The sequence below is a fragment of the Pongo abelii genome, chromosome 17 (genome assembly GCF_028885655.2).
Source record: "Pongo abelii isolate AG06213 chromosome 17, NHGRI_mPonAbe1-v2.0_pri, whole genome shotgun sequence".
NCBI classification, from domain to species: Eukaryota; Metazoa; Chordata; class Mammalia; order Primates; family Hominidae; genus Pongo; species Pongo abelii.
This window is the reverse complement of record NC_072002.2, coordinates 71,854,273-71,876,878: the sequence shown is the minus strand read 5'-3', so window position 1 is coordinate 71,876,878 and position 22,606 is coordinate 71,854,273. Positions and strand designations below refer to the sequence as shown.

The window sequence follows — 22,606 nt, the reverse complement described above, 5'->3', positions numbered from 1 at the left end:
CATATGCTTCCTCTCTGGGAAACCTAACAATACCACCTCATCAGAATTGATCACTTCCTATGTTCTCATTGCTCTTTACCTGCCCTGGGTCTCAGCACTTATTCCATAGTGTTATGGTTCTTGGTGAGATTGTGAGCTCATCAGCAAGAGGAAAATAAAATAAAGAACATATGCTTGGCATATTCTAAGGTTCAATAAAAGCTTGCTGATTGAATACAAATAATGTTTCATTGCCATATCTTTAGTCACACATTTTCACTAAAATTTGAAGTGCCCCTGGGTGGGTCAAGTTTTACAGCATCGTTTCCCAACCTTTGTTGCACGAGGGACCAGTTTCATGCAAAAAAGGCTGGTGGTTGGGGATGGTTTCGGGATGATTCAAATGCATTATATTTATTGTGCATGTTATTTCTATTATTACATTGTTATATATATAAAATAAAATAATTATACAACTCACCATAATGTAGAATCAGTGAGAGCCCTGAGCTTGTTTTCCTGCAACTAAACGGTCCTGTCTGGGGGATACACTGACAGATCATCAGGTATTAGATTCTCATAAGGAGGGTGCAACCTAGATCCCTCACATGCTCAGTTCACAATAGGATTCACGCTCTTATGAGAATCTAATGCCGCAGCTGATATGACAGGAGGCTGAGCTCAGGCAGTAATGCAAGTGATGGGGACCTCTGTAAATACAGATGAAACTTTGCTGGCTCACCACCACTCACCTCCTACTGTGCAGCCTGGTTCCTCATAGGCCACAGACTGATACCAGGGGTTGAGGGCTGCTGTTTTAGAGAATACATTTCAAATTTGGGAAGACTAAAGCACTAAGTCATTTTGACGCTAAGTTAGAACAAGAAGATATTGGCAACAGAACCTACATATTCAGTTTCCTTTGCTTTGGTGATTCCATGAAATCCACTCTACAATACTTTTGTCCAGAGTCTTATTCAATTTCGATAGATGTGTATTTGGAAGAAACTCAAAGTCATCCCTGATGCTAATGTGAGTCCTAAATCTAATGCGGTGATCTTTCTTTTTGAGGAATCAGTGATAACTTCAGCCACAACCAACCAGTTTCCTCCACTGGCATGTATTTTGGCATTTCTTCATGTATACAAATTTTGGTGAGAAGCGGGGTGGTAACACATAGCAATATGGCAAAGCAGCTGGGGAATACAAACAGATCCACAGGAGCCCTCCTTTGGATAGGATGTTCAGAACTACTTGTGGAGTCCACATAGAGATGAAAACGTAAAACAAAAATCCAAGTTTTCCGAAGAACACAGGTCATCTTGTTTATCCATGCTCAATTAGGACTCCTGTCTCCTAAAAATATTAGCTTACATCTATTGAGTGCTTCCTATGTGCCACTCTTCTGAGCATTTGACAGGTGCAATACAATGGATTTCACAGATGCAGCACATATTTACTTCATACCCCTACAATTCGAGCAGTGCTAGACTCCTAGCCTTCTCTGGGAAATCTCAGAATATTGAGGAGGTTTGGCTGGCTGCATTCTCTTTTTGAAACAAAAGAAAATAAAAATTTCCAGCCTGATCTATCGCCTCAGAATAGAATGGGATTTATTAATGAGTACGCAGGTATATAAATAGAAGCTATATTTTCACTGTATTTTTAATACTCTTTAATTAGCACATGTTTACAGCAGGCCTGATGATATACTTTAGATACTTAAGATTCCTTTGTCCTTCTGAGCTTGTCTGGAAGGTATGGGCACCACTGGCTTCTTAGTTTTCTTATCAGTAGGAAAGCAAAGAATCTATATCCACTTGATGGAGGTATTTGTCTACAGAATGAATGGCTCTAATCTTGCTGGTAAGAATGAATTGTTTACCATCTTCCTAGGGGTGCATAAACCTCTCACTCAGAGATACATTAATTAGAATATCTTCATAAGGAATTTGCTTAAAGGGACTTGGGAAACTAGAAAAAAATTATTGAACTGAATGTGAAGGAGGATCCAGGATTTACAATGCCATTATGGCAGAATCAACATGAATTGCAAAACCAAATTCTGAGATGTTAGCACAAAACAATGTAACCACTCAAAAAAACAAAACAATTTGTAGCCAAAAGGTGTACAGAAGCAGGAAGTCTGAATGCTTTTTGAGCATTCAATATTCATCGTTCTGCTGCTACAAAAATGTAAGTTTTGACTAAAGAGGGATGATCACCTCAATGGTCACACAATTGTGAGCTTGGTTCATTAAAAGGACAATTACAAGCACAAAACTCTCTGTAGTCTTTTTTTTTTTTTTAACAGCAAAAAGAACTGAACATCTAATTTTTGAAATTCTTCTGGCTTTTCTTTTTGACCTTTGGTATTTGTATGTATTGACGATCTCTAAACCATTGCACAAAAACACCTTGAAGTGTCAGGCTTTAAAAATGAGTCTTCTTTTCTCTTTCTCCTGTGCAGCTTGGATTATCTTGGCCTTGTCAAAATACATTCTCTAGTTAGAGGGTGGAAATATTTCCCTCCTGGCTCCAAAGTATTGATTTTCTTCAACACTCAGCTCTGTCAGTCAGCCGAAGGGGTGAAAGGTGAAAGTTCACCCAGCACTGCTTGGCTTTACCTTCCTATTAATGTCACGCCCTTTCCACATTTGATCAGTTTATGTGATCACTGATCATATAGAACTGTTACTGCCCCTATTTTCCCTATAAGAATACGTTTAAGTCACGAGATGTTAAAACATTTCCTGGGGCCCACAGTGGGCATTTAATAGGGCCCAAGATGCCTCAGACCACTCCTGGAATGTTCACCGAATTCTTATAGAAAATTATACTGTTACACGATGATTGACTCAATTCAAGCTTTTGTGTTCTTATCTGAAATAATTAAGAGAAAAGAAGTACATTCACTACTTACACATAACCCTCTATGAGCAGTAAGGACCTATTTTATTATTCTTGATTTTTCTGAAAACCAATTATACCCTTTACCTCAGGGATTCAAATTCGACTCCAAACTGAGTGTGAAATGCAATGAACTTAATGATCTCAGCCTAGCTCCCGAGAGGCAGCCAACCCATGCCATCCAATCTGACAAGATATGATTTGGTGCCATTAACAGTCTATTTGGGAGCATGTAGAGTAGAGATAAAGCAACAGGCATGCAACGCCCTTGCCCAAACCACAGAGGGTGCCAGTGAGTTTCTGGAGGGAGAGTTTCTCGCCGCACTTCTGCTCTACTGTCCTCTGGGAATAAGTTGCCTTTCCCAAGCCAGCTCTCCAGGGAAATGAATGATTAGAGGCAGCACGGCTAGGGGAGCATACGGATTTCAAATGAGGATGTTTAAGATGAGTGAACACTGGAAAAGGTAATATTGTGAGAAAAACAGTTTTCAATACAATTGTTTTATTTAACACACATGTACACAGGAACATTCAGCACACATAGAGTCTATTAAGTGGAATCATTAAGAAATGTCTGAGAGGCAGACATTTTAATTCACTCACTGTACACAGGGAGTTCAATCATTACATTTTCATACAGGTGTCACGTCATGTCATCTTTTGCTTGTAAATTACCAATGAAGCCACATATGTCTCTACATATACAAGGACAGGTCCAAATACAGTGCCAATGAAATCAATAAAACATTAAAGGTGTACGCTGGGATGACAATGCAGAGTTTACCTCAGTGCTGAGAAATCTAAGCTGGGATGAAGTTTGGGACTGTGGCTATTAAAATAGCCAAGGAGAGATTTATGTTAACAAGAATGCAGATATTAGTTTAGTAGTTAGAGATGACCATCTAATCATCAAACATCATCCACCCCAGGGTTTTGCAGCCATAGCTCTCTACTGGCCTTGGTTGCCTGTGCAGACAGAACACGTGAAAGGCCGACCCACGCTTGTGGCCCAGGGCTGTTGCTCCTCTGGGCCCCCTGGCTTTGTTCTCAACCTTCGTGGCGGTGGGAGCCATCCGTGTGTTTGCGGCAGGCTGCCTACCGCTCTCACACCTCTTTCCTGATACACAGAACATTTTTGTTAAAGAAAATGCTAAGGTATACATTTACCTCATCATTCCAAATAGAGATGTAGTCTACAATAAATTAATTTCCATTTAAGTTCATAAAGTAAACATATGTTGGGTATAGAGAAGACTCTGGACCCACTGGAAAATAAAGTGAGCCTTTTAGTTTACCTTACATTTCTCTAGCTATGCCAAACACAACAGCACGTTCACCAAACAAATAAAGTCTACACTGTATAGGTCTTTGTTTCTTCCTTGGAAACTACATATATAATCTTTATAAATACAACATACATGCATGTGCCTAAATTCACTTTTGAAAGAATACCCAACTCTAAAACCAAGGAACAGGATAGATTTGCCGTCAATGGAAATAACATCATATCAATATGAAAGAGACGATCTAATGGTCTTAATTTCTTAATATGTTCTTTAAAAATCTGTTTCAGTGAAATAACCAATGTTTGTTCCTAGACCTTGATCCCACTTTTTTTGTATATTAGATAAACTCTGACAACCTAAACTTTTAAGACTAAATTCTCCCATTATCATTTTGGTTCCTTTGTAAACTTCATATATTTTCTCTGAATTTAACAAATAATTTTCTATTTTTGCATGTAATAAATGATTTTGCCCAACTAACCAACCAATCAACAATTAGGCAACCAAACAACCCCTCACAAGTATATACAGATCAAGGTTTGTTAGAAACAATTCATACAAAATATTATTCTATTTTTTCATTATTATGAGCTAGAACCAGCACAATCTGACATAAGAAAGTGATCTAGTTAAAGCTTACTTAGAAGCATAATGAACACCCTTATTGCAATGTTTGCTCAAATAAATCGAGAGCCCACACATTTTTATATACACTCCTGAACATTTGTGCCATAGTTATTACTTTTCCAGAATACTTGTTTAAAAGAAATACCTTATTAGCTTTCCTTTAGTTGATCAGTAGTAGTTTGAAGGCTGAATTATAATAATTTCATAACTGACATATGCCACACATATGGGAACTATAGGATTGCAAGGTTTCTGGGTGAAAGGGGTAAGCTCTTTCTTCAACAAGATCTGTAGCAGTAGATAGGAGAGTCTTCATTTTCGGTACACGCTATGCTTCTGAACTTGGCTCTTTATCACAAAAGTCCCTTCAAGAGATTAGTTACAGTAACTGGATAATTACATTAACTAGATCATAGGGAGTGATTATTTTTATTTTAAACTACTAAATATACTATCATTTAAGCAAGAGACGAGCACTTCAGAAGGCTAAGTGTCTGGAAAACTATTTTCTACAAGGAAAATATTTTTGTGTACATAATTAATCATGAATCTCAAATTGGTTAGCTGTTGATAAAGAAGGTGGTAGCTAAACCCTAGGAAATCGGATTGAGTAATTTCCTAGCAATCACCAGAAGAAAAGAACATGTAAACACAGAATCTTTTTGGTAAACAATATTTTAGGAAATTCAAAGGGCAATAATTTCATTCATGAGGACTGCCACATGACCTCAACACCCAGTGTCAGAACGGCCAGATTCAAGCAGCACTTCGGAGGTGGGGTTGAGATGGCTAAAAATGCTGATCTGGGCTGGGAGTGCAATCACAGTGTTTATTGATTTTTGTGCTTCTGTTGCACCAAGCAACAAGAGCGTTCCCAGGAACCGCTGGCTTTCCCCTCCCATCTCTGGCAGGGAAAAACTACCTGGTGACAGGATGGCCACATCCTGCAGAGCATGTGTGCGTGCCTCTGAATCAATAGATGGCACGAGCGGGTTCTGCCCCCGAGAAGCATGCGCAAGTGACAAGACCCAGCCGTGCCCCTGGACGGCACTGGGGTGGGCAGGCCCCTGGGAACAATCTGGCGTGAGGAAGGACAGAGGAACATCGGCTTGGATAATTTAGAGAACTAAAACACAGTCACGGCAGCAGGCAGCAGCGTTAGACCATGAAGCGGTGCTCCTTCCCGTCATGGGCCATGAGGATGACGTTGCGGTTGGAAGTCCAGATGAGCCGGGCCAGCTTGAGGGCATTGTGGGAGCCGGGGGACGCTGGCTGCACAGGGGGCACCTGGTAGGTTTTAATGCAGCGCAGCTGAGGTGCGGAGTTCAGCATGCCAATGCTTCCCAGCAGTGATGTGTTCATCTGGAGGGACAGGAGAGCACATGTGTCACTTGAACAGCCCTCTCCCTTTCCCTGTCACAGAGACTGGGTCGATCTCTTCTGGCCACTTTCTCCTCCATCATGGTTATTCTCCTTCACCTGAGCTTGTTCTTAACCTCTCAAAAGTTCCTTTTGGTGTGCTTGGAATTGTTCTGATGCTGTTACAGTAAATGCAGAAATCTAGAGGAATTTTATGGGGGTAGAACCTGACAACAGGAGAGTCCATGGATCTTTAGGAAGAGAGCTAAATTATAGCTCTTAATCAAATGGTTCATTTAGACAACACAGGTATTTGGAAATTGTGGATATTTAAAACTGAAGACTTTCATGTTCTTTACCACAATGCTAACTGCACTCCCTGAAGGATGAGTCAGCAAAGACAAGTTTTGGGATTTGTAATTAGTTCAAGAAAAGGAAGCAAAGTTAAGCAGTAGATAGAGTGGCAATTTATTGGATCAAATAAAGCTCAAGACTCCCTTCCACCCCCATTTCCCACCTACTAATACCTTCACTCTTCACTTGCTTTTTAAAAACTCGCTTTCTGGAAAGCTCTTGCTTATTATAAAGTGCAGAACCAGAATCAATTTCATCTCAACACTATATCTGTGCCTCACTGTTTTGCTATCAAACTAAGGACAGTCCGCTGTTAATATTTTATCGACAATACCTTTTTATCAATTGATGATTTCTGCTTTTTGGCAGTTTTTCTGGATTTAAATTTTAGGTTTTCTTAATCCAGCCACATAAATGAAAAATAACATGGAAATTATGAATCATGAACAACTATGCATTCAGGTTGAAGTACTAAATACTGAATGGTAGTTGTCTAAGTGAACTGTTTCCTAAGCAACTGAGTCTGAAGATTTCTTTAGATTCTAAATATTACTTAAAATATTTTCAATAGCATCATGTGTGCTATTATAATATCACATGGAAAGAATACTGAAAATCTGGAAAGAAGCCTTGGAAATAACACTTTTTCTTTGTACTAATTTTCATTTCCAATGCTTCTCTCCAGTATAACCTCCATCTCAATGTGTAAGATTCTAGAGATTTGCATGAAGCATGCAGATTATGATCCAACATCTACAAATGGTTGATCCATGAAACTCTGGCAAATCCTAGGACATTTAAGATGTGTTATCACTGACATCATCCCCTGCATGTGGATCAGTGCAAAACACAAGCCATTCCTTTTTCTAGCCCTTCTCAGCAGCAGGATGGTGTCAGAGGGCGTAAATCATGGCATCTCTAGCAGAGTGCATGCAGGCTCCACTGACATTTTCACAATTTAAATCATCTTGAGTAATAACCCTTTTAAGATGACTAATGTTACTGATTTTCCTGCATTAATAATAGCGCCGAACACAACACAGAGGTGAAAAAAAATCACTAGTGTACGAGGTCACATTTTAAAACCAAATGTATGGTTATTGTTAACTCTTTCTGTTAAAGTTCGGTTCCTGTTTCCAGCCAGACAGTTCCTTACTGTCACCCTTTCAGAAGCCTGTTTCTTTGCTTCCTTCTCTCCTTTTCCCAAAAACTTCATAAAAGATAAAAATCAATGCCTTATTGCTTTCTTGGATGTTCCCAAATAGTTAAAATATAAATAATGATGATGAGCTTGATTTGATAGATCCAAATGACCCAGAAGATTGCTGGTTAACATTAACTGGCATCAACAGGCATAGTGTGTTTTAGAAAAAATCTAATTTCTAAGTTGATAAATAACTACCAGGTATTTTTCATTCTTTATAGATTTTCTATGAATATATGTATGAAGCTTGACTTCTGCTGGTAACTCAAAATGCAAGGGGCATATAATGCTCAGACACTTCCTTATTTTTAATTCCTCTCTGCAAATTTAGCCACGAACAAAAAATGGGTTGAGAGCTAAACATGAAAAGGGAGAGAATATCTCATGGGAATACTCTAGATGTAAAGATTTTAGAAAAGGCCATTACAACTGGGTTCCTCTTATAACCTGAGCCATCCCTACTTTGATAAATGCCTTTGGTCCGGTCAAATAGTCTTCCTGCCTGAGAACAGGATATGTGAAATTCTATAAGGGACATAACTATCATAGTTCACATATCCCTATTCCTGCCTGAGAATAGGGATATGTGAAATTCTGTAAGGGACATAACATGTGGAACAATAAAGACCCCCATGTTCACTAAAATTCATTGCTCAAGATCATCCTTTCCCTACGACCTCTTCAAATTTGGCATGAATGTGAAGTATTATAGTAATGGTATTAATTTTTCCAATAAACTCAGACAAATGACTTTCTCTGAAACAACTAACAATTTTGTTATTCAATATTAATGTTTTCTTGAACAGCGACTGGCTACAAACGATGCTCAAGTAAGGACATCTTGAGCCTTGAATGAATGCAAACTATGTGGAATTATGAGATTTGGTAACATTCACTTTTTCCTGATTGCAAAGGTAGTAAATACTCATTGTGGAAAATTCAAATAATAAAGAAAAGTACAAAAAGGAAAGCAAAAAACCCCTGAAATATCTTTTCCCAAAGACAGTCACTGTTAAAATTTTGGTAAACAACCTTCCAGACCTCCGCATATACATAAAGATGAAGAGAAGCAGAGTTAATAAATTTTATATAAACAAGCTTATATTAAAATGTAGTTTCATAATTTGCCTTTTTGTTCAACAAAATGCTGATGGCAGTCTTCTCTTGTTAATGACTACAGATATACATTATTCCTTTTAAATGGCTGAATAGTATTCTACTATACAATGGAGTAAATAAAAATAAACGAAACCAGTATCTACCTAATTTATTATCAGCATTTCTGAAAGAAGATATTTGCTGGACAGTGATGGTAAGATTTGGGTGAGAGAATTGTGACTGTAGTTCATTACCAAACTCCTCCTCTTGCTCAAATACCAATGGATACAGAGAAGTAAAATATTCAAATTGTAGACAATGGGGTTAGAAAATCAAAGGGCTTGAATGACTGCCAAATTACATCATTTGATAGATGAGAATGTAAATTCACTCAAATGTAACTTTGGCTTTTTTCTTCCCTTCAAAAATAAATGCTTCACAAAACTGGTTCTGTGAAGATTATTTTCTGAACACACAGAAACACAGCTATAATTCATCACAACAGGAAATGTTTTAATGCCATTCCCAACGTAAGTAATGCTACACACAGACCTTACTAAGTCTCACTTGAGTAATTATCCAACCAATATTTCTCATTAACACTCATTTCTCAGCAAAGATTTTAATAGCTGATAGCTTTAGTAAGGTTCTGTATTAATAAGACTTCATTAACTTTTCAAAATATATTACAGTACACTTACTGGAATAATATAAAAGTATTCTGATACATCATTACAACGAAACAACATGTATCTAAATAAATCAGCAAAGCCCATTTGGGGAGAGCAGCAGTAGATCTAATACTGTTTTTTGGACTCTTTTTAATTCAAATAAGACAACTACACTTCTGGAAGAGATTTCATTGCATTTTCCTGAGAAAGCTGAAAGGACTTGTTTTTGTGTCTTCCATTAAAATTTCAAGACTGAGTTTGGTATAACATAAACATCAAGAAACGGGTTGTATGTTAAATTCCGACATTGGTTTTAGAGGCAAGAATGACCTGGGTGTTGCCTGGGCTGCTTTGGCTCTGGCATGTGCAGATAACAGGAAGCAGCCCTTGGAGTAGGTGAGCTTGTGGATTAAGGACATGTGCTGCAGCCCCACTGTGTGCAAAGCCATGTGTGCAGGCACACAGATGTGAGTGCGCTTGGCAAAGCCCAGAGTCAACAGCAGGAGGCTTCAGAGAGGAACTGGAAGACGAAAAGATGTTACCTGAAAAGGAAGCCATCTAATAAACGAGCTTGATTTCTAAGTGAAACTGAAAAGGAAGCCATCTAATAAACGAGCTTGATGTCTAAGTGAAAAGGATGTCACCCATAATCCCATCAGTGATCTGGGCAGTAATTTTGATATAAATAGAAAAATATTCAAGGAAGGGATGAGCATATCCAAATAAAACCTTGAAGATCTAAGGGGAAAAAGATAATTTAACATTTAGAAAATTTCATTTAAAATACTTCTGAAAATACTGGGAAAAGTTTCAAATCTGGCTAATATGTGTGGTATTTCTTATATAAGAAATTATGTTTTCTTAGCAGAAAGAAAGTTGGAAAAAAGAGATGTTTTGTTTGTTTATTCCAAAGAAGAAAGAACACATTTTTCTGGCAAGCACGGACCCATGACTTACTGATTTCTGTGTCTCTAAATGCACAGGCCAGTACCTACCACTCAGACATCCAATAAATGTGGAATGAGTGGAGCTTTATATAAATATTCCTCCAAGATCCCAAGAGAACAGGAAATAAAAGAAAATTTGTGTGGAGGTACAGCTGATATAATAGAGGCCATTGAGTTAGACATGAGCGGCGGGCGGGGGGAGGAACCCAAAAAAATCAGTAGGTAAAATCCTTAAAGAACCACTGCTGCAAAAGCCCAGTTTCTGGACACCTAACGGGAATCACTGTGGAATTTCAGGAGTGGAAAACACCAGTGCTGTGGTTACTCACTGGGAAAATGAGGGCTGGGTGAGATCTCTGATAAAGGGAGTTTGATATGAGTGAATTAGATGCTGGAGATATATTCTGGAAGAAAGGCTAATGAGAAAATAAACTGGAAAACTAAATTAGATAAAAGTAGAAGAAGTCTGTGACAGATTTTGAAGTTGTCATGCTTTAATAGCATGTTGTTAATTAAGTAATTTATTGTATCCATTTTACATTTTATTACCTATTGATTTTTTTCAACTATCACCCAGTTGTGCTGAAGCCTTGTTTAAACTTTTATTTTGTTTTGTTTTAGCTTTCAAAGCAATAAACTGAATCTCATAAAACATACTGGCATTCTAAGAAAATAAAGGTAACAACAAAATTTTAAATTAACTTTTTTGGGGGTGTTGCTAATGTTTAATTTCTTGGTAATTTTCAGGACTAAAAGAGTAAGGTAATTAAAAAGAAGATGGGATAGCAATGAAGCAGTGAGGATAAAACATATTCTACTGCCAAAATTAGTTGCTCAAAATTAATGTTCATTTTATTCAGAATTAAACATAGGCATTCTCATGAACTGCTTACCAAAGACTATGTGAGATCTTAAGAAATGTTTTGAACAGTTTGAGAATTATGAGAATTATGTGGGCAATTCAGAATGCAAAGAAAAATGAGATAATTATAAAAGGGACATGAGGTGAACACTAGGAAAACACCTTATTATCCTATGCCCTATGCCCTGTTAGAGTCACAGACCCAGGGACCTTGTGTGAAGCCCTCGTGTAAATGAATAGCTGAAGCCAGTGAGGCTTCTCCTGCCCGATTCCTCTCAGGCCAGGCCCTCAAACATGCCGGCCCTTGCTCACGGCTCCTCGTGCACCTGTGCCCCCTTCTTAACCACCCACACCTCGTGACCCACCCTGAACACCCAGCCCTTCCTCCACATCACTCAAGCCTCAGCTTAGGTGTCACTTCCTCTGAAAAGCCTTCCCACAACCTTATTCTCAGGCTCCCCTGGGACCGTAATTGCTTGCTTATTTATGTATGTCTACTTCAGACTACAAGCTCCGTGAGAGCAGATGCCCCTCTTTCCAGATTGCTAATTGTACTCTCAGCACCCTGCATGCTAGTGCCTGGCACATCATCAGCAATCAATACAGACTGGATGTTTGCTGCAAGGAGGGAGGGAGGACAGGAAGGAGGGCCGGCAGGTAGGCTCAACAGGAAGGCTTACTACCAAAGGCATATCATGCAGTATACTCTTTAAGACCCTGGAGCATCTACTCTTACCTGCCAAAAAGAAATGTGGCTGTCAGTGTTTGAGTAGGTGGCAAGATATCTTCCATCAGGAGCAAAAGCCACTGCAGTGATTGGTCCCTTGTGTCCATGGATTGTCTAAAATAAAATTCAGATATCATGAATGATAAACATTCCACAGGACAATTACAAATACACACACAAATGCATTCAATGTTGAACAAGTTACATCACGGGTATTAGATGCTATTATCTTATTTGTTTATAAAATCAGCTTAGAAAAATAAGCAAAGCAACCGACATTCTCTCATTGAGGGAACTCTTCAAGGGCTTCAATCTTGTTCTGAGGTGTCCACCTGCCTCCTAGTTGGGAGGGCAGCATGAGCCCAAAGAAAAAGCATATATTAATAGGCAATCCAATGTGCTAATTCATTTATGTCCACCACAGGGAAGAATTTTACAATTAGTTAGAAAGGTAAGAAACTGATCACCAAAAGTATCCAGGAACTTTGCTCATCTGAAATAAAAAGCTGTGTTATAAAAATCCCTGTTCTGGAAGGAGTTAAGACTATAATTTCATCTCCTTAATAATTATACACTGCTCATGCTTTATGCTTCATTTTCTACCAACAACACTGCATTTAAATGCGTATAGCTGCAATTAGTAAATACACATCCATACACATGTGGGAGGTTTGGGCACACACATAAATCAAATACCATTAAAAACAAGTTAACAGGGATAGTTTTGAACCTCTGCCAAATAGCTATCATTGATTTAACTATGAATAATAAAAAGGAAGTTGTATTTTAGACTAGGTCTTTGATAGAAGGTCCCTCCTAATAAAAACAATACTCAAGTCTGATGATATTAATAATTACAGAAGACACTGGATACTAAGCAAATTAGCATAATATTGTATTAATCTCCCTGTACTGAACTATTAAAAACCATACCTCTGCCACAATAACCAATATTCAATCTGGCTTACAAGCTGTAGGTTGGTCTCCTCCCTTTGTCTAGAAAGGAATAGGAAATGTGTGCCCTTAAACTAAGAAAATTCATGACAGGTTTGCTTCCAGCTGTCATTTTTGATAAAGAATTGTGAGCCCTGAGTCTCAGTGGGAGCATCAGGCTTGTTATGTGTTTCGGCCCACAGGTACTGTACATTTCAGAAGATTTTTTTCATACTACATATCTGAATACCTAAAATGAAGAAGAAGAGGGAAAACAGGGGTAGGGACACAAGCACATTCCTTGCTGCCTTTGCATTCTGTCCTTTCTTGTCATTAGACTTTCAAGGGACTGTGGTGTCCCAAATAACACTTGTTTTCTAACACTCAAAAAAAAAGTTATGTTGGTATAGAACTGGGCTCTGGACAGGCAGAAAACATTGATGTGAGCCAGACTTCCTGGGTTTGCATGTGAGCTCCACTACGTACTAACTGTGGACCCTAAGGCCACGTTATTTAAGGAACTTAACATCTCAGAGTACCCATGTTTGTAAAGTAGGAATGATGATGATGATGATAATGATAATATCTAACTCAAAGAGCTTTGTAAAGGTTAAATGAGGTAATACATAGCGTTCTGCACAATGCATGGCATATAACAATTCAATACTTTTAATATTTGTGTTACTCCTGCTTGCTTAGACATGACCAGACACATATAAACAGTCATATAACTCAATCACTTGAGTACACCATTCAATGAACCCTTCTCCAAAACTATGCCTTAATCACATATCTCAGAATCACCATCATGTAGCATACCAGGTTGCCTACAAACACAGACTTCAGACTGTGGCATTTGATTAAATAGACGTGATTACTCATGATGCTGGCCCATAAATGTACTAATTTAAGAAATGGAGTGCACTTGCTGCATAATTATCGCAAGAAACCAGCTTAACGTCAACTATTCTGGAATGAGAATCACTCAGACAGGAAAAAAGCCTTTAACCAATTAAATCGGAAAAAAGTGGTCCGTTCCCACTTATCAGGTCGGTTTAATCCGCTCACTGGGAAAGCATTTTTAACTGTTTTTTAAAATCAAGATTCAGTTCTGCTAAAAGTCTGAAATTCTATTGGGCCAATCTGAGGCCACTTTACGGTAAAGACAGTAGGACAGTAAGGCCTTGACTTAGAGGCTGCAAACTCAAAACACTTAACCTGAAATTAGATAATAGATGTGTTTGGTTTGGCCTGCAAAAGTGCAAAAAACAAACTTTTTCAGCCCATCTTTCTAATTGATCAGATCTTATGTAAAATCAAGATTTCCAGCCTCTCCTGAAAAACTGGAGGATTGGGTAATACTGGGTCTCTGTTCACATGTGGCAGCATCAGCCAGGGCTGAGTGGTGGTGAGCACTTCAGCCTGAGCATGTGGCTCTTCACTTCACCAGTCCAGCACTAACACAAAAGAAGACCTATGTACCAGGCTGCCCAGCTCACTTATTTCCCGCCTGGTCCCTCCTGGCATTTAATGCAACCTTTCCATTATAAATATTTGATTCAAAATTCAAAGTTTCTTCCATGCTCTGGGATTCTAATATCCATCTAAAACTGTGAGTAGATTAAAAGTTCTTCTAAGAAAAACTGGCCCTTCTTGAAAGCCCCCAAAGCCCAACTCTGTGTAGAGGTGGACTGAGCCTCCTTCTGGAGACTGGGCCCCTCAGTTTCAAAACAGAATGCCAAGCCTTCCTCCTTCAGATTAGCATCCTTCCTTAATCAGCAACCAGAAGGTTGCTTCAGTAAGTTAGAGAACATAACAGTAAGCAGGCTATAAACCACCAGGTCCAAAGGATGTTACAACCCAGTGGACACATTCACACCCCTTTCTTTGAGGCTAACAAGTTAGCTTTTTGTAAAAGTAGTAAAACAGACTCACTGGGACCATATTTGCTCCTTCAGAACAGTCTTCTCTAAATATTCCATTTTTTGTCTTCCTCTGGCGAGTATTTAAAACATCCACGTGAAGCGTACTTCTATTTCAGCTGAAGACACTGATCATTGTTATTTAAGTGTCTCTCAAAGAAGATCTTGGGAAATAAGTTCAGCCTGGAATTTTCTGCTGGGAAAATGTTTGTCTTTCCAGATAAATTTGTTGCTTTCATTTATCATGTAACAATAATTACATAACCTAACACTGGCTTGCTTTACTGCCAGGAAACTCAGAACTAAATTTATGCTCACTCTATATACATCAAGTAATAAATACTTCTTCCTACTCATTTTACTCATCACTGTTCCATTTTCATTTGTTGTTGTTGAAGTCCTGTCATATAGTGAGTTTAACTTTCTTGAAAGTCTTCTTTGGACAAAGGGGGACTACATCTTGGATCAGAACATCACACACACACACACACACACACACACACACACAGCATGACTTGGATACGAACATCACACACACATGCACACATACACACAGCATGATGCTGCTAGGTGCCCCACAGGGCTGGCTTTTTAAAGCAACCTAAAGAAAAACCACAGAGTGCTGACTGCAGCTGACAGACAGACCTGCTGTCTCGTAAGAGCAAGTACCGCTCAAGCAGTGCAGGGAAGTTTGCTGTTTTAAATGGCTTGGTACATCTGGTGAGTTCATTACAATCTCAGCCTGAGAGGTGCTTCAGCCCTCACTGTAATGGAAATGTTGCCATTGTCTTTTGTTCAGACTCTCTGAACTTCTAAGATCTGTGCAGGCACCACCTGAACTGACTTTAACCTCTACTCTGGCATTAGAGATGCAGCTGTGCGGATCGCACAGAACTTGTGTTTTGTGATGGAGCGGATTGGATGGTTTGGGTCTCAAATGCTAGACCTTGAAGAACATTTTCCAAAAAACAAACAAGTTTCAACATATAAAGAGGTTTGGTAGGCTTTTTATATGCGAATGAGTATCACGCCTTGTTATATTTTTAGTCAAAGAAATTGCTGTCTTGAAAAGACAGAAATGGAATATAAAGAAATTAATCAAATTCAGGAAGTGCTACGAACAATTTAAAAAAATCAAGCAATTATTCCTAGGAGATAGAGTGTTGAACTGTTAAACACCCCCACCCCTTTTTCTCATTAAAGAAAAGGAACTGGGAAGCAGAATAATGAACAATACTTAATGTACTCAACAGTTTTTAACATACATTTTCAATGTGCTCTGCAAAGAAATATAATTAACCCAGTTGTACAGAGAAGGAAACAGAAATGAGAATTTCTAAAATGATTTGGTCAGCATCAACAAAAGCCACGACTTTCTAGAATATTCTCTTTAAAACTGCTCTCACATGGTCTGTCAGCTTCCAAATGACAAGTTTGGGACTTGAAACCAACCCACTTTGAGGCTGAATAAAATTAAAGAGAACATCTTATGTTTATTTGTAGGTGTCATCATTTTTTTCTTTAAGGTGGAACACAAAATCCTACCTAAACCATTTTCTTAATTTTAACACAAATTATGAAAACAAGATTTCCAAAAGTAGGTAAGATTTCCCTATCATAAATACCAGCACAAGGAAAAGATTCATAAAGTACTGACCCATGTATTTTGTATAACATTTAGTAACATAAACTGGAAAAATGCAGGAGCGTGGACTGAACCTTGACGGCCCCCAAGGTCTTGAGGGGCTGAGAGGCAAGCGGCCGGTGTGGCTGTGGGCTTCTCAGGAAGCAGCGTGGCTGACTTCAGATTAAGTCAGGCCGTTGCAATTTGAGGGGCGCTTGAAAGGTCTGCTGAGCCGAAATACGTCCTCCCCAGTTGGCTGCACGTGGCCTCTGAAATCTCGAAAAACACAATTATGCCTTCACCTGAGGCATTTTCCCTAGAATGTGCTCTGGCAGAGGGCAAACAGGACAAGCTTGTTTTCATGAGGTACAAGCATGGCAGATGCCCTGACTTTAGGGTGAGCCTGAATGAAGTGTCTGTGTGTGTATGGAGGCAGGAAATAGGTAAGACAGGCCAGAAATTCAAGGCAGTCAGTGCCTCAGAAGTGAGGAAGAACTCTCAAAAGGAGAGGCAATACAAAAGACCTGGAAATACCTACATCTTCCCAGTGCTGCTCCCACTTAATGATACCCGGCAACGCCAAGTGAGGTGCAGCGGGTGCTTGTAACACTCATCGTACGTTTGGTATCTCTCACATATTAACAGCAGCTGAAGTCACAAAAGGGCAGCTAAGGAGGGGGAACCAGGCTCTGATTTGCATGCCTTTCTGACATCCCAATACAGGAGCCCGTAGATTTCATGGCTGGCTGGCAGGGAGGTAACTGCTTAAGGCAGAGAGAAGACAAAGACATCGCTCTGACTGACAGCTCTGTTAGGCAAGGGAAAGGCTCATCAAAAAAGAGCCATTTCAAAAGAGTGCAAAAGTTAAGAATTAATTATGTTCCAGGAAAAAAAAAATCCCCCTTCTTTTCTCCCAAGCAATTTGTGAAAATTTTATTAGATATTTAAGGTTCATCTGCTCAAGGAAACAAATTATAGATTCAACAAATAATTTAGGCAGATAATAACACCATTAAAAAATAGGTAATCTCATCTATGGCCGATTAGAAGGCTCAAGTCCAATTTAATTATCACGATGAACTAAGCCTTCTCAAGTCTCTTTGTGCATAGGCTCTTAAGACCACATGGTGTTGCCAAGAACACTGAAAGGTCACCTATTCTGCTGTGTGTGTGGACAGGGCTACGGTGAAGCAGGTCAGACAGATGAAAATCTATTCTGTTCTCAGATATCTCCAGAGAAAGATTCCCACATCTCCCCTGAGGACCCTTTTCAGTGTTTAACAATGTGTGCTGTCAGGGAATTTTTCCTTATATCAAATCTAAATCCAAAACACTGCAGTTGAAGCTTGCTTCCTCTGGTCGGTCCTGGCCTCAGTAGAGATGGAGAACAGCTGGTGACCAATCTTAGTGTGACAGCCTTTTAAAAGCTTGAGGACTGTTGCAGCAACCTGCCCCCTCTTTTACTTAATTTTGTTTTCAGGATTAAAAAAAAAAAATCCCAGTGACTATAACCTTTCCTTTCAGGTCTTATTTCTCAACTTTTTAATAATTTCAGTGGCTTTTCCTTAAACTCTCTCCAAGCTTTCCAATCAAGACATCTTAGAGTTGGATGGTATCTTTGAGGTCACCTTATTCAACTACATCTCATGATGTGGAATTTCTATTTTTTTTTTTTTTTTGAGACAGAGTTTTTCACTCTTGTTGCCCAGGCTGGAGTGCAATGGCACGATCTCGGCTCACTGCAACCTCCGCATCTCAGGTTCAAGTGATTCTCCTGCCTCAGCCTCCTGAGTAGCTGGGATTATAGGCACCCACCAACCGCCTGGCAAATTTTTTGTATTTTTAGTAGAGACGGGGTTTCTCCATGTTGGTCAGGCTGGTCTCGAACTCCTGACCTCAGGTGATCCACCCACCTCAACCTCCCAAAGTGCTGGGATTACAGGTGTGAGCACCTGGCCTCAAGATGTGGAATTTCTTTTATTCCTTTTCTTTCTTTTCTTCTTTTTTTTTTTTTTTTTTGAGATGGAGTCTTACTCTGTCACCTAGGCTGGAATGCAGAGTGCAATGGCACGATCTCGGCTCACTGCAACCTCTGCCTCCAAGGTTCAAGTGATTCTCCTGCCTCAGCCTCCCGAGTAGCTGGGATTACAGGTGCATGCCATGATGCCCAGCTAATTTTTGTATTTTTAGTGGAGACAGGGTTTCCCCATGTTGGCCAGGCTGGTCTCGAACTCCTGACCCCAAGTGATCCACCTGCCTCGGCCTCTCAAAATGCTGGGATTATAGGCGTGAACCACTGTGCCCGGCCAAGATGTGGAATTTCAAACCAGACTGAGTACTGGAATTAGGAGATCAGATGTCATTACAGTTTCTCATAACACTATGCAGCCTGGCCAGCATATGCTTATTTTATCAGAAAATGGCAATTGTGGCTGATGATCACCATTAAAAGACAATTTACTAGAACTCCTTGAAAAGGAAAAACTCGTACAGTTGTTGGCATGCAGATGGCTGACATCTGAAGTGCTCCCCGTTATCTTTAGGAGAGTGAGATGTGCACACCTAAGCCAATGGACAGAGTCTTGGGGCTGCAGAAACATCTTGAGAGGCATCCACTGACAAAAACCCAGATGATCAGCCCCTGCTCTAAAGCCTCTTCTACCACTTTCCAAAATACATTAGTACTCATTTTGCACCCTGTTTATTTTCATTAAACATGTACTCCCATTCATTTATTGCTCGTTAACTCTCTTCTATTTCTCTCTTCTCCAATTTACTAATTCTCAACACTTACATCATATCACCTGGGTGCTTAAAGAGGTTAGTTTCTGTCTCACCACTGGGTCTTGATAAAATTGCATCATATAACTTAATACTTTAATTTAAAACAAAAAGTGGATTTAGCAAAGGTCAACTATAAAACAGCTGTTGTCATCCTTGAAATAAATTTTAAAATTGTACATGGAAGGGTAAACATGCATTACTATGCTATACCACAGAACAGCGGTCCTCAACCCCTGGACCATGGACTGGTACTGGGTCCATGGCCTGTTAAGAACCAGGCCATACAGCAGGAGGGTGGGTGACAGGTAAGCAAGCCTCTGCCTCCTGTCAGGTCAGTGGCAGTATTAGATTCCCATAGGTGCGCAAACCCTATTGTGAACTGTGCACACGAGGAATCTAGGTTGTGCCCTCCTTATGAGAATCTAACTAATGCCTGATGATCTGAGGAGGAACAGTTTCATCACAAAACCATCCATCCCACTCAGCTCCATGGAAAACTTGTCTTCCATGAAACTGGTCCCTGCTGCCAAAAAAGTTGGGGACTGTTGCTATAGAGAATCCAAAAAGCATACTAAGAAGGCAAACTTTTGTAGCATGTATGATATGCCAAGTGCTGTTCCAGACACTTTTACATAAACTTTTGAATCTTCACATATCAACCCAATGAGATAAGCAGACTATGTTATTCCCCACCTCATAGATGAGGGGACCGAGGCACAGGGAGGTGTGAAAACTTGTTTGGGTTAGAATCCAGGCAGTCTGGTGCCAGAGTCTGCTGCCTCACAGAATACCAGGTAAAAGAAAGCTATGAACTGCTGGATCTTCAATTTCCATAGCTTGACTTTCCTACAGCTGAGAAAGTCTTATGTATATTATACACTAACACTTATAAGTGACTTCGCCACACCAAATAACAAAGACCTTGAGTGATGTCTGGTGGTGCTTGGAGGCTGGGTGCAGCCCTAGCCCAGGCAGCTACAGCAGGGCTGCTTGGAAGCAAGAACTTGTGGCGGTGCTGGGGCTTGCCTGGGGGAAGTGTCCGTCCCCTCATTCTGGACAGGCAACAGTCAGCTAGCCCACCTTGCAGACCCTTCTGAATTTCAGGGGACCTCACAGAACCCCTAGACTCCCAACCCCATGTGGCATGGAGGTGGCTTCCACATACACAGGAAGGTCCCTGGATTGGCCCAACCTCCCTTCCTATCCTGGTGCTGTCCTGGTCCACGGCAATCTCCCCTTCCCTGCCATCCCTGTGAGGACGGCTGGGATGACAGCACTGCCTGGGACATAGGAAGCCCATTTTCCCAGGGTAGTCTTGCCTCCGTGTGGGGTGAGGCAGGGTCCACTGGCCCACTGCCACAGTGAGGATGAAGAAACACTCTTTTATTTGACCCACCTCCAGGAGTTCAAACCTCTTAAAACAGAGTTGTCCTGGCCTTCTTCACTGGCTAAGAAGGAACAAGGTACCCGTGTTGATTTCCCCAGACACCCAGGCCAGATTACAGAGATGGTGGCCCCATCTCTCTCACCAGCAGCCTCCCTTCCTGGTCCTCAGTGCCTGAAGGTTTTCACCCTCCCATCAGCTTGTCTGTACCCCAAAGAGGCAATACCTTCCTACAAGGACCATAAATAAGCACTTTTTAAGTAAAGGATAATTAGAGTTAGGAACCTGTTTCTCACTTGGGACCCAAAATATAAAAACTAAAAATATCGACCAAAATGGAAGTACACGGTAAATGCAATCCTAAAACTCTCTAGTATTGAAAAGAGCTCAGCTTTTCTTATTGGGTGTACTATCTCCTATAGTCTACGCACATAAGTCTAGATGCTGCCCTTTGGCAGTTCTACAATGATTTTGAACAGAGATTTGAGAGTTGAAAACAGATTGTTTATCGCTATAATTTCTTTTCTTGATGGAGGGCTGAGGCAATGCTTTTTATTCACATTATGCCAACTTTATGTTATAAAGTCAACCTGTTTTGGCATTTTCCAAGCCAAGGTATTGAAACTATTCAATGAATTATTTTCTATCACCATCTAATTGAAAAGAATATATATTCAGAGGGAAAAACAAGTAGACTTGATATCATTTTAACACCTTAATGGAAAATAGATTTAAGGATAAATATAATAAAGTGAGCTATCTTAAGTTTTATTGTAAGATATAATGCCTCAAGTAAACAGGCTCTCTTTATTTCTTAAAACTAGCTTCAGTGTTTACTGCCCATTTTCAGTTACTAAAAGTTACTTATATGTCATTTAAGGACAAACTGACATTGATGAATTAAAGGAGCTTTTCACTATCTACATATTGACAATCCTTACGACACAAGCAATAGTTTTCAATATTTCTTCTGTGGGGGGCTGTATATTAACATGTATGTGCATATACACATATATACACACAACACCCTTATCTAGGAATAGTGAGAATCAAAATACATGCTCAAAACTATTGTATTATTGTAATTTTGACATTCCCAATACGTTTTTTATGGTATTGAGGCTTATATTTTCACTAAGATCCATTATAAATTATCAAAATTATTTTTAAAAGGAAGTTTTATGAATAGAAAAATGGAGAATAAACATTTAAGCCAATTGTTGCTTGCCAAACTTAAAAACGCTGTAATCATCATACGGCAAACTCTAAAAAATAGGTACTGATTTTAGGAGTATTCTCCCTTCGATTTAACTGGGAAACTTTCAGATTCAAAGAAAAGTTCTCCGTCAGTTAGACATTAATTCACCTATTAATGTCTAAGCCCTTCTTTCCCCTTTTCTTGCTGCAGATAATCAGGAACTAGTCTTGCTCTTCCCTGTTCTTCTGATTTATTAGGCCGAATATTTCCAGGATAAAGTAACAATAGACTATCCAATTAAATTATACATAATTGATATGTCTTTTCTTTGCATGTTGAAATGATTAATTATATAGAATCATACAGTGAAAATTAGGTTTGCTAAAAATCCCAAACATCACAAGTTAATATATGATCACCACTAATTTTTGGCTAATAAAATGACAGCAGTATGTTTGTACTGTACAACTTTTAGACTCAATAATGATTTAAAAAGCCTAAAGACATAAATGAAAACATAACGTTTGATATAATTTAACATTTAAAGATATAATTACAGAGCCATACTTAAAGATGATTCATGGATACTCTACTGCTGAATACTAATATAACTTAGATAAATGTGGTTCAGTTTTAAATAAAAGAATAGTGAATAAATTATCAAATATTTACGCTGCTCATATGAAATATTTATTAAAGTTTCACTTGCATATGCCTAAAAAGTCACACAAAATGTT

General features: G+C 39.3%; 1 protein-coding gene across 5 annotated transcripts in view; it reads right to left on the bottom strand.

Moving 5' to 3' along the window:
* Nucleotides 1-22,606, bottom strand: part of WDR7 (WD repeat domain 7) — a 398,951-nt gene that overhangs the window by 9,487 nt on the left and 366,858 nt on the right. For 4 of the 5 annotated variants that reach the window (XM_054538011.2, XM_002828242.6, XM_063716912.1 and 1 more), the window contains 2 exons: nucleotides 12,034-12,138; nucleotides 3,375-6,164 (listed from right to left, as the gene is read on the bottom strand). In XM_054538011.2, the coding sequence (XP_054393986.2) occupies nucleotides 5,961-6,164; nucleotides 12,034-12,138 (309 nt within the window). In that variant the 3' untranslated portion in view covers nucleotides 3,375-5,960. Of the gene's footprint in view, nucleotides 1-3,374; nucleotides 6,165-12,033; nucleotides 12,139-22,606 lie in introns of those variants that run through there. The other variant, XM_054538012.2, reaches the window with a different exon arrangement.